Genomic DNA, 13,987 nt, shown 5'->3' on the forward strand with positions numbered 1-13,987 from the left:
TTTAGCTAGTCGCCGTCCTTACTTATTCAGTATTTCTCTAGAGTGTTTTCTTATTTGAACAGTTTTCCAGTTATCTTACTACTTTTTAGATTGTATAAACTTAGTTTTTTTGCTACGTTTAATTTTTATTCAGCTAAGAAAAATCAAATAAACTAGAGCCAAATCAATTAAATCTTGATTCTAAAGAGTTATAACGGTGTATTTGATAATGAAAAAATATTTTGTTTACATAATATTACTACACTTAGTAACGTTTAAAGCTTTTTTGTTTTACTAAATGAATAATAAATATCATATTAATTACTTAAAAAATATCATGATAAAACTTTGCATTGTTAACTTTTTTGCTTTATACTATTGTTATTAAAACTGTTTATAAACGAACAACTTTGTTGTAACTTTTTTTTTACAGACTTTTATAGAAAGGCAAGACAAACTTTATTGCGAAAGTTAAGGATACAAATAAAAAACACAAGAAAGTATAAAAAACTTTGAAAACTTATTTTTTCAAAGTTTTTAAAACTTATTCCAAACAAAATTGGTAGTATATTAAAAGCACAGAAGTTCAAAAGTTCATTTAAAGAAAGCAAAAGCGGAAGTTATAATAAAAATAAACAAATATATTGATGTTTTTAAGAAACACTGATTTAACCATGTTAAAACTTTTAATCAAAAAGTTATTAGTGCAAAAGTGAGTTTAACAGTTCAAAATAGTTTTAAACTTAGAACGGTATGAAAATAACTTGATCAAAAAATCCTTATTGGATCAATTCAAAATTTTTTAAAAGTAATATACAAAAGCAAAATAAAGTACTGCACATTTGGAAACAAAATACAAACATTGAGATTTTTCAAAACTTGAACTTTTTTTCTACTAATCAAACTTCATTATTATAATTGTTTTGATGATTTAAAAATAAAACTAAATATTTTCAAGTATTTATACAAAATATAATATACAAACCGTACTTTTTTTGGGTAAAATAATTAAAATTTATAAATCATAGCAAAAGACCACTGAAAAAGATAAAGCATGTAGAAAGTGTAAAAAGCACCAGATGCAGACAAAAAAACAAATTTACTCTCCCTTGCGCCGCCGCGCGATTAAAAAACTTCCTCCTTAATTTTTTCTGGAGTGTCAACGGCGGGGGATCCCCTGCTCGAGGAGTTGCTCTCCATGGACGCCCTCTTCATGCTGATTGAGAGGCGGGCGATCGCGCGCACAGCCGTCATTGATCTCTGTGACGTAATAAAAATACTATTTAAAGATGAAAATTTAAATTCATGCAGTTTTGTGTTTTTGGTATAAGTTTATTAGTTTTGAGTGATGCCAGTTATCGAGCTCTGTTTAGTTTGAAGACTTGGTAAACAAAGTTTCATCCAAGCTTGTGTTTTTCGGTGTAGAAGTTAATTTTCTAGGTTGATTTAAGATAAATAAAACATTAATTTCTTCAAACTACGTGCAAATGAAACTTTTAGTTAAAATTAACTTAAACTTGATCCAAAAAGAGCTTTGTTTTTATACAACAATTGACTAATTGAAAAGCACCCCTCTTTTTTACACTTTTGTTACAAATAATTTTAATTAATTGAAAAGTTATTTTGTCAACAAAATAACTTATTAGGTTTTTGGTTGCAGAGGCATATGTTGTAAAATGTTGTTAATTTCAATTAGAATTAAACTAACTTAATGGCTTACGAACTAAACTATAGCTAAGTTAAGTACTACAAATTTTAGTTTTGTATTTATAAAGTTTAGATAAAAAATAATCTTATCATCCAAAAATTTATTTTATTTTGTACACTATATAGTATTATTTGAATGTAGTATTTTGGGTATGAAATTTTTATTAAACCGGTCTCGAGCAAAAACGTTTTAAGCTTTTGCTTAATTAAAAAACAACAACAAACTTGTATTATTTCTATAGAAACAAAAACAAAAGTAGTAAAAATCAACAACAAATCAGTACAAACAAAAACTTAATTAGTTTAAGTAAAAAATAAAACTTAGATAAATAAATAAAACCTAGCATAAAAAAACAGAATTAGCATAAACAAAAACAATATTAGTGTACAAGAAAAAAAAAATTATATTAGTATGTACATAATCTTTTTTTTTTTATCAATAAAAATTATATAAAGCATTCTTTTTAAAACTCACCTGAAGCCTTCTCCTTGCGATGAACTTGCGGAGGTTCTTCCTCGCATTCGACAATTTCTTCTGTTCCCTCTTCAAGTGCTCCTCCTCAACTGACTTCTGCAGCCACTTATGCGCGAGACACTCCTTGCAAGACGGCCTCTGTCTGCCAGTTGAGAAAAAGTCAGAAAACATTGTCCAATGTACATTAGGTAAAAGTGAAAACATATATATTTTTTTTTAATTTTACGATTTGAATTTATCAAGTATAAACTTTTATAATCTACTTTTTAAAATAGTGATTTTACAAGTTTTAAGGACACTAAATATATATGTTTTTCGTTTTAACTACTTAATTTTTACCAACTGAGCATAATTTAAAAAATTCAGAATATATACGAACTTTTCTTTGGGTTGCAGCAGAAGCTCGATGAAGTCTTTAGCGTCTTCAGAGACTTCGTCGAAAACTTCGTCGTCGAAATCAACCTCGCCCATCGAAACGTTGCTCAGGGTTTCCTGCTCGTTTTCGCCCATGAACGGTGACAAGCCCGACACCCTGTGGAAAAAATTTTAACTTAATATTTATTTTATTAGTAGGACTTTTGAATCTGGTAACAAAGCTAATTTTACATTTGTTTGTTATGTTTGTGGAAAGTTGAAGTTTTTGTAGCACTAATGTTGATAAAAAAGCTGAAAATTAAATTGAAAATTTGATTATAATCAATAATTTTAAAGAATCAAAAAGCATTTTGAAGATTTTAACTGAGTGAAGTTTTTAATTAAATTTTTGTAAATTGATTTTGGATAGTTTGCTAGTTTTTTTGCTAGTATACTAGGGAATTAAATGACAACTAAAAACCTTATAAAATTTTCTACGGGCATTAACTAGTCTTTTTATTTTTAAGAAGAAAACGAATTTTTTATATAGTTAATAATTAAGCACATCATACTAATCCGAAATACAAAGTCTAAGAATAATTCAAAACCTCTAAATAATATATAATCCAAATGATTAAAAATTATATATATAAAAATATACTTAGATATACTATATTTAAGAAAAGCATTAATCTATTAATAAAAATAAAACAAATCTAAAGTTTTAACAGTAAGATACAACATGTAATGTTTTATGTTTTTAAAAAATTAATTAAAAAAAAAATAAATTGAATGATAAAGCTTATTGTACATAAAAACAGAAAAAAAAAACAGTCAAAGTTTTAAAATTTTTTAAGTAAATAAAAGTTTGTCGTTTAAACTAAAAAGAAGTTTCTGTAGATACTTTTTAATGTTTAAAATTTTGTAGCGTTTGGTTTATCCGGATTAAAAACAATCCATAAAAATCTTTTTTTTAATTGGAAATATTCAAATTTCGCAAAAACAAATAATAAAAAACATAAATGTATGCTCAACAAGTCACGGTAATATTTATTTTTTTACAAGTGATTTAACACTTTTATTGTTAAATGATGCCTTTAACTTTGAATTATTTCCATAATATTTGTTCAAGGCGACTTGTTAAAAATACTTTTATGATAGCTTGAATAAAAAGTAAATATTTGATAAAACACTTGTATTGTTTCGAAATTATAAAATTCGTCAAACTGAAAGCAAATGACGCTAATAGCTATTTGATATCGTTTTTTATTTAAGCAAGATAAAAAAAGTAAACATTGAACTCAGCTTTGCAGAATAATAGGTTTCTACTTGAAAAAAACTTTTTTGAAGTTGTATAAGGGTTTCTTAATAAACTGTAAACAAAAATTACAATATTTGTTTACAGTTTTTATATTTCTATTACCGTGCAATTGAATCACTTTTAAAACACCGACAATTTTATTCTAACAGTAGCACGTACTCAATCATTCCTGAAGAAAATAAATATTATTTGTTTGTGTTTAGAAAATAAATCCTAAAACTCGTCTTTTATCTCGGAAAAATTGAGTCGGGTTGTTTACTTTAATTTTAAGCTATGAGCAAACATACGTCAGTATTATGCATGAAAGATAAAACGAAAATTATTTTTCTTTGAAAAATGCCACAAAATCAAACATGACGTAAAAGGTTGGAAAACTTGAAAGTAAAAATAAAAAAAATGGTTCCTAAAATTTTATGGAGTTAAATCAAATTTAGTACTTTGCTAACAACCTTGCTTTTGAACTTTTTATATTAAAAAATTCGTAACCTAAGTGCTATTTTATAGAATAAAAAACACCAAGCTTATTAAAACTCTGTCTGTTGCCTTATGCTTGATAAAGTGAGTTTATATGCGATAAAATGACTTTTACAAGAAATGAGAAATTTAAGAGTTTTTTACTGAATAAACGAGATCGTTTAACTAAATATAAACTAAAACTGTTTATAAAATACTTGCATACTTAAAATAGAGTAAGTTTAAATAAAATAACTCAATTTTTTTCAAACTTACAACACACAACAAAAATTAAATTATGCTTTTTGAGCAGTTTTAAAACTGCTAAGGTTTTAAATCAACAACAGAGAACACACATAAAATTATTTTCAGTTTTATGTATGTTTTCTAAGTAAAAAAAAAAAGAAAGGTTTTTAACAATGACTTTAACTTATTTTTTTACACAATATTAAAAGATTAACAAGAAAATCAAATTAAACATGTAGGCCAATCTAACAGAGCAAAACAACTGATAAAACGATCTAAATTTACAACGCTACCAATTTTACTATTTGTTCAAAGCTAAATGAGGCAATAATATATATATATAAACAATAAAATAGGTCAATTTAAGATGATACAGGTCAAACTACCACAACTTATACAGAGCTAACTTTATTTAGGTCAATTTAGGATGTTAAAAGTCAAAGTAAGTACTTAAAATTTTTAAGTTTTATATAAGACAGTATTAATTTTTAAATGTTTGCAAAGCTTTTCATTTTGCCTGATTAACGTTGTATAAAAAAATACAAATCAGTTAGTTTAAACAACGTAAACAAAACTAACGTTACATAAAGTCAACTAACCATAATTCATGACACCTACACTCCACAACTATTCAAAAGTACTAAATCCAGGAAAAACTAACAATATATATATATATATCAAACTAATACAATAAGTAGGTCAAACGAACACCATTTATTTCAAGCTAACACAATTTAGGTCAAAAACTAACATGATTTAGGTCAAAAACTAACATGATATAGGTCATGACGCCGACGCTCCAAACATCGGTTCCTTTCCCCAGCGCGTCGTAGTTGACCACCTCTGGGGCCACAAACTCCGGAGTGCCGAACATGACCCTCAGGGGTTTGTTTGGGTCGTACTTTCTGGCGAACCCGAAGTCTATTATCTTCACCTCGTCCAATCTGTCCTTGCTCAGGCACAACACATTCTCTGGCTGTTGAGAAAAAATTAGATGTGATTTCATAGTTGCAAATGTAAGCTGCTTTTTTCAGCTTGTAGTTATGAAGTATACAACGTTTTAGTTCTTTGCAATGTCCTTAAAAAAAGTTAACTTTTGAAGTTATTTTTTTGGTTGATAATAGTAAGGATCAGCGCGCTACAAAGCTATAGACATTTTTAAACGGTTTTAATAAAAGTTGTACCAAAGTCATAAGTTTTCTAGCGCACTCGATAATGATCTCGTTTTAAAACATTTGAGAAGCTAAGTTGTGATTTTGACATTTATTACAAAAAGTTGTTCATGTTAGACAGAAGTATTTGTTATTGCTGTTAATTTTTTTCTTGTAAACTAACTTTCAGATCGAGATGGAGAACGTTTATGTTGTGCATGTAGTCCAGTCCGCTCAGAATCTGTCTCAGGTATTTGGTTGCCATGGTTTCGGTCAGATCAAACTTCTCGTCTGATATACGATCAAACAACTCACCCCCTGTCACTCTGTTTGTAACATAATTTTCAATGATTAAAAATCAAAAGGCGTAAAAATAATCTTTTGTGGCTTTATAAGTTTAAAATTTACTTGGTATTTTGGCTAATTTTCTAGTTTTCCGTACAGAAGAACTAAAAAAAAGTGCTATAAAAGAATCAAATGGAACTTTGTAAAAAATACTTAGTGATAATAAAGTTTTCAAATTTATTTACGAAAGTCTAATAATGAACATATATAAATGACATATACAAATGACACATACATATGATAAAATTTTTCGTACTTTGTTACATAGTTTCAACTGAAAATGTTAGAAAACTAAACTTAAAGTTGAATTTTAAGCTTTTGATGTTTAAAACAATGTTTCAATGCCTTAAGTTAAATAGCCTTTAACTGATATTTTTAGTAAAAACTATTTAACTTGTTTAAACTTTAATTTCAAAAAACTTAATAAGTTTAACTCGAAAAATGTTACAATTTTGGTACAAAGTTAGCGGCTACAAAAGCTTTTACTCAAATCCTGACTAGAAACCGACGAAAAAATTACATATGAAGTTTAAAAGGAATAAAAATTATGAATATTTTTTAACGGATTACAGTTGAAACAAAAACCATAAAATAACCAAAACACAATAGAACGAAGTTCCGCCTGGCAATATTTACAAACTGTTTTATTTATCGTTAACCTAAAAAAATAAAAAAATCGATTACTTATACTTTTACTTTTTGTTAAAAAATACTCTTTAAGCTATACAACGATTTAATTTTGTTTGTAATTTTTAAAGGTGCTTGTAGTCAAATTTTTTAATTTATTTTAAACACTAATTATATTTTATCATAAACAGATGAAAAAATTAAAAAAAAAAACTGAAAGCTCGAGAAAAACTATAAAAGTATAAAGTAGAACTTAACTGAAAAACTCGAGAACTCAAGTGAATATGAGAGTTGTTTTTATTTTAACAGTAATAAACAAAGTTTCATAAAATATATAAAAATATATAAACAACAAACAGTTCGAGGACGAGTGTGCAGGTCCTCCCCTCGTAGAACCCCTCCCTGCAGCTCAGAAGGAGCGGGTGGTCCAGCTCCTTCATGATCCCGATCTCCGCCTCGTATTCCTTCCGCTGGGTGGCGCGCCTGCAAGCCATCTGCTTGGCGGCAAACTTCTCGCCCGACTGCTTGTCGACGACCAGCGACACTTTTCCGAACCTTCCGCTGTTTGTAGGGGTTAGTTTTGTTGAAAAAAAATGTTTTGGAAAAGTTTTTACAAGTTTTTAAAGGTACATAAAAAGAAAAATAAATAATCATGAATCAGTGAAATCAGTGAATAATCATGAATCAGTGAAAAATTAAAAATCATCATAGTTAGATTTTTTAGTAATTTGCATTAATCGTTTTATATATATACTAATTAAAATTAAGTTAGTAACTAAAAAAAAATATGTTTGGTGTGTAGCTTTACAAATTTTGCTGTTTACGGGGTAAATTTTATGGGTGTTGTTAAAAAATTGTTTTGTAAAAGTTTTCACAGGCACATTAAAAGAAAATTAAATGAAGTGAAAAATTGAACAACATCATCGTAAAACTTTTTGTTATAATTTGCATTAAATTTTTTAGGTATATTTAATTGTTTAAAATGAATATTAAAACTTGTTAAACCTCTACTAATTTAAAAACAAAGTTAGTTTGCTGTGAAGCTTTTTGATTTTTGTTTGTAAATCTTTTAACTAAACCATTAAAAATTAAGTAAATGATATTCTCAAACAAGTATTTTAAAAAACTTAAACTATAGCAAACAATTTGGCTGTTAAAAACTTATTACATATCAAAAACTTAGTATTTACACAATCTTAATTTTAGTATAAAAATTTTTCTAACAGTTATAAAAATAATTGTTTACATGCGAACTAACACTTTTCCAAAAGTTTAATACTGTTTTTGTAAATTGTGTAAATAATAAAAAATGACTTTATATGGTTAACATTGTTTTTAAGTCCAAAATTATTTAATTTGTATCCTTAGAATATAGTACTTTTATAATCGTGAACTTTTTAGGTATAAATAGTTTTAGAACATCAAAAGTATGTATACAAAGTTTATTCAAATTAAACTTCTTAAAACTCTAAAACCATGATATTTATATTCCCAAAATTCTTTAAGTTTTTAAATTATAACTGAAAGTAGCTCTGTAAATTTGATACTAGCATTTATACGGAGAAGCACATTTTCACATATAAAAACTTTGTTGTTACACAATAAAATATAATTCCACACAACTGACCTTTAACATTACAATAATTGAGCACAAAATTTGTTCCAATTTCACTGCATGGTCAAAATTCATTTCAAACTCGCAAAAAAAACAAAGAGCAAAAGTCTGAAATCAATTTGGAAACACTCAAATGCTAAAGACGGTTAGAATATGCGCAAATGCACTTCGTTTCATCAGCCGTTGATAATTTATTAGGAAGTGCACCCAATAAAGCGACCAACGTAAGAGCTTTTGATATGCGTTCAAAGTAAGCTTGTATAAAAGTTTGACTTTTGTTCTTTCATTTGTGTGTTTACAATGTTTTGAAAGTATAAATCACCTTTAGTTTTGATTACTTTTTAAAATATGTGTACTTTTTAAACTTAATAAAATTTTGAAAATACAAAGGCTTAAAACATGTAATTCACGTTAAGTTTTAATATTTATACAAGCAAAATGTAACTTTTAGTGCGTTTATATACTTAATATTTATGGGTAAAAGTTGAACTAAACACAAATCTTAATTTTATTTCACGTTTATTCACGGACAATCTAATATAAGCGGTTTTAAGCTTGGCGTAACTATATTACTTTCTCTACTAAATATCACTCAAATAGTCTTTTACTTAAACTATTGCTTCGTTTTTTATATGATTTTATTTCTAAAAAATTTCTTAAAATGGTTTGAGTAAACCTTGTAAGAGTTTTAAAATACAAACTAGACTTACCTTCCAAGAATTTCCTTAAACTCGTAAAGATCAGTGACTTTTGCGTCTGTGCGAAGTACAGTCATGTTCAAGATTTGACGAACTTTTGTTACGTAATAGTTAAAACAAAACACCTGAAAAGAAAAAAAAATAAAAAACTTACTATTTTAGTTTAATAAGCACAAAAATGCTAAAATTAACTGTTACACAATAAATATTTAAAAAACGATGATAGCTGTTTTGTTGAACCAACTTTCTTTATAATTGTCATAATATTATTGCATTTTGAATAAATTCATGTTAGTATTAACTAAAGAATTCTTTCAATTTATCTTTTAAATTATGTTAATTTAAACAAAAAAATACTAAAAATTATTTAAAAAACACACTTATAATTAAAGCATTCAAATACATACTGCAGTTATAAACTCAAAACAAGACTAACTTTGAGCTAATATTTAACATTATTTGCAAGTTAATGATTAATTTTGCATGTGATACAGTTTACTAAAACTTTCTATGTGTTCAACAAAAACAAATATTAACGACAAAAACTTTGATAGATTAAACACAAAAGTAAACACATATGTTATAAAATTAACATTGTAAATTTAAAGTGTAGTTTTAACCGTAAGCTTAACACATAACAAAGTATTATAATGTTTTAACATTTAACATCCTATGCAAACAATATACTAAGCTTTAAAAAACTAATAGAGTTGAAAATGAGTAAGTATTTAAATTAATCAATATATTCTGCAATAAAAGTACAGTAAATATTTACTACAGTAAGTAGTTTTGGAAAACAAAAGTTAAGTTTTTTTTTTTAAACTTTTGTATAATGTAAAATAAATAATAAATATATATTAAAAGTTTTGTTGTATTGAAGCAAATTTGGTAAACCTTTAGATCTAATATTTTTTGAAAAATAAAAATACACAAACTTTTACCCAACACTTGCATTTCTTCCTAAGCGAAAACATTATTTTCGCAACAAACGAACATGTACGAATAATATTTACCAAACAAAAATGTCTAAATCCCGAGTTTGTTTACACACACTAATGAAAAATGAAGCTCAATGAAATTCGCGCGCGAGTTCACTGCATAATTGATAATTATTCGGTCAAGTCAAAAAGTTCACAGCCGCAGTTCGAAATTCGAATTAGCTGCATCAAAAGTTACAATTAACCAGTTATGCAACAACCTTTATGAACGTCACATAGTACAAAATGCTAAGCCTGTTGTTTATCAGTGTGGTAGTTAAATAAAGTCGATGTTTAAAGTTGAACGTAACTTTTTTTAATCAAATTTTTTTTTGAAGTGTGTTGGAAAATTTAATTTTTTTGTTTATAAACATTTATAAACAAAGAAAGCAACATTCTACTGCTTTGAAAAAAGTGTTTGTTTGTTTGAAAATACGTCAGAATTTTTCTCAGAAATTTAATCAAACTTAAAAAAAAAAAAAACTTACATTCTTTACTCATAAATTAAAAATGCCTGGCTAACGTAAAATAGTTCTAAATATTAAATATTTATATACAAACCATACTAAATCAAAAATTCAAATAAACGTAATTGTCGGAAAATTAGAGGCTAGCATTAAACAAAACGACAAACATTAGTTCAAGTGCATTCCCCAAAGTATTGTCATTTATCAAATCAAAACTAACACTTGGGTGTAACTTTTCACTGAATTGACTTTTTAAACTTAAGCACACTTAACACACGCTGCTAAACAGTAAAACTTAAAGAAAAAGTTTTTTTTTGTTAAGTTTTTTGTAACAAAACATTTATTTAATGTAAACTTTACTGTAATTATAGAGACAAATATTAAACTTTTTTTGACACCTAACATGCATTTAACCTTTGTTTTTTAAAACATTAATTAACAGCTTATTGTTTTAAAAAAGCTTTTGTGTTAAAAAAACGTAATGTTACCACAAAACATTGTCTTATTAATGCTTATTGTACTTGATAAACATACTATGTGTTATATAGTATCAAAAAGGTCAAACCACATATATTATTATTTAAACTAAGACAATAGCAGCTTTTGCAAGTTTGGTGCAACAATAAAAGAAAAAAAATCTTGGAAATAAATCGCATTGTTTTATCTAAGTTTTCACTTAAATAAAAATTACAAAAAAAAAACTATAAGTTGAACATAAAAACTTGTTTTGAAATGTAGTGTAAATATATACTTTTAAAAGCACTTAGAAATAATAAAATTAACAAACTTAAGCATGTTTTTTGTCTTTTAAATCTTAACTGTATTTTGTTAAACTCCAGTTACTTTATTAAAACTCCCTATTAACTATAAAAAGACTGTCAATAAATGAGTTTAATTTTGAGTAAAATGTTTATATTTAACTAATTGTGAAAAAAGTCCAATCAGAATAATTACGAAAAGAGTTCACAAAATAACTTTTAAACACAAAATTAAAGCGATTCGACAAAAAAGGCTAATCCTAAAATTGATTTGAAGTAAATGTGGTGAGATAGATTTTATGTTGTCACTCCTAATTAGTTATTTTTATTTTTCGTGTCTTCAATTTACTTAAACTGAAGGTCTTAAAATATTTAAAGTACGTATAAGTTATAATTGATGACTTATAAGTAATTAACCAATTAACTTTTTAACAAGCTGAATTGAAAGTTTTAGTTGTTGAAATTTATCTAATTCGATTGTAATAGATACACATGTCAGTTTAACTTGTTTCATTTTACGAAATAGACAAATATCAATCTTAAAAAAAAAGGTATAAATAAAAAATTGACAGTTTATAGCAATAAAAAAAATTAATTAATTAGTTTAACAAAAAAACTTTTTTATTTGTTTGTAAACAAACAAAGTTAAAATCGGTATTAGTTTGTTTTTTAGTAAAAAAATTTGTACAAGTTTAAGCACAAGTTTATGAAATTGTATATTTATATACAATTTTTAGCAGACATGAGCAAAAAAAAGTAAATTAGTTTAGAACTAAGCTTTGGTAATGTTGTTTGACCTTTTTGAAATATAACACACACAGTATATTTATACAATTACAAATAACAACATATAAACATTTTAATTTTTGCTTAAAATCTACGTGATGAATCTTGTAAACTTGTAAGTGAACTTGAAAAAAAGAGCTATTTATAAAAGTAAAATTTTTAAGCGTGCTTATCTTAAACCTTAAGTTCTAATTTTAGTAATTTAAGTGTATGTTTTTGTCAAAATACTTAAAAAAAATCAAATATAGTATTATCTATACTATTTCGGTGATTCACAAAATCTTTATTAATTTCATACATTACTTGAAAAACTCTTACACTTTTAAAACCAAAAATCTTACTAAAAACACAAAAAATTGAAATCGGTAAAATAAAGTAACCCGGAATTAATTAAAACTTGAAACGCTTCTAGAATCATTTTATAACATTTCATAAAATTACAAACTTTGTACTGAGCTTGATTAAAAGTAATTAAAAAGCAGGCTTCTCCTCTGATTGAGTAATTAATTTATTTCTTTTATGTCTAGGGTTTTTTAAAATACGAATCCTAATACTTTTAAATTAGCTTATGTGTCTTTTTTATTTATATAAGACTTTAGTTTTCTGACTTTATATTTCTATTATTTTTTTGAACATTGTTTAAATGTGACAAATCATTGCAAGTAGATATTTATTCTAATTCAAAAGCTTGTCTAAAAACAATATTAAAAAACCGTAAGCTTTTTTTTTTTAATGCATTTTTTTTTCTTCATTAACTTGAAATAAATAACTGAAAGTGCTTCAAAAAAAAACTAATTTGCATCTTACCTTATTATATATAAATCTATATCTTGAATCTACAACTGGAAAAATGAGTTTTAAAATAGCTTTAATAAACACTGTATGTCAAATAGTAACTAGAAAGAAATTAATTGGATTATTTGAAACCTTTTATCCTTAAGCCTTGTTTTGTTTTTATTTAGAAGTCTGAAACATTTAAACTTTAAAAATAATTCTAAAGTTTTAAAAATTATCTGTTTTTAAAAAAATTTTTAAAAATCAAAAAATTAACAAACAATATATTTGCTACAAAAATTTCCAGCAACTTGCAAATCACCAAATAAAACTTTTCTTCTAAAATGCAAATCAACACTGTCGCACTTCTTACGAACGCTTTTGACACTTGTATGAATTATGAATATATAAGCGCGTGTGTTTTAACGCGCAAGGAAAAAAGCGGATTGAGAGTTGAGAGCAGATATTTCAATGCGAATTACAACTTGCTATTATGTCCGGTTGTAAATGAATTTGTTTGTACAAAAGTTGGACTTAATACACTAAAATATTTCAATTAATTTCTTTGATATCAAATATATTTAAAAAAAAGTTTTAATCAATATTTTTTATTAATATGTTTTTGAAGTTTTGCCAAAATACTCTCGTTTAAAATTTATTTTTTAACAATTTTAAGCAAAAACACTGTTTTACAATCGTACAAGTTACAAAGCAAGTCATTTACCTTTATTAAATATGTAACTTTCAATTGCCACTTTTAAGTTTTGTTATTCCAACAAAGCTGTTAAACCACCAAGATAAAAGGTTAAGTTTTTTCATTGCCACCTACAGTGTTGTTAAAATATCTGATTTGATGTAATTTTATTGATAAACTTAAGCAGTCTGCAATATGCTTGATGTTGAAATGTGGACTTTTACAAACTAAGTCGCTAACAATAAACCTTAAATTTTATCAATCAAGATTAAACCTTAACCCCATTTTTTGTTTTTATAAGGTCACATGAAAAAGATGAATTTTACGGCATTATAAATTCCAAGTTTACAACTAAATGATGAAGTTATAAGTTTATAGGTTTTATAATTATTGTGTTTTTTATTTGTAACTTAAAAAGATTAACTTGATAGTAAGCTTTTGTAGATTGCTTATTAGTGATAAAAGTTTATAAATGCTTAAAGCTTCAAAATTGATAGAATTTGAAATTTTTAGACTGAAAATTGATAACTCCTGTTGCGCATTGTATTTTTGCTAAAAAT

At 25.8% G+C, this 13,987-nt stretch overlaps 1 protein-coding gene across 1 annotated transcript; it reads right to left on the reverse strand.

The window, feature by feature from the left end:
* Positions 1–981: 981 nt before the first annotated feature.
* On the reverse strand, positions 982–9,088 carry LOC145838401 (myosin light chain kinase, smooth muscle-like). The gene is made up of 7 exons (XM_082945987.1): positions 8,984–9,088; positions 7,016–7,219; positions 5,871–6,012; positions 5,309–5,511; positions 2,541–2,693; positions 2,162–2,303; positions 982–1,239 (listed from the first exon to the last, which is right to left on the reverse strand). Exons 1-7 carry the CDS (start codon positions 9,046–9,048, stop codon positions 1,105–1,107), a joined length of 1,044 nt encoding a protein of 347 aa, XP_082802113.1. The 5' UTR covers positions 9,049–9,088; the 3' UTR covers positions 982–1,104.
* Between the last annotated feature and the right edge of the window lie 4,899 nt (positions 9,089–13,987).

This window comes from Thalia democratica, chromosome 6 (assembly GCF_965202585.1).
Source record: "Thalia democratica chromosome 6, ktThaDemo2.hap1.1, whole genome shotgun sequence".
Lineage (NCBI taxonomy): Eukaryota > Metazoa > Chordata > Thaliacea > Salpida > Salpidae > Thalia > Thalia democratica.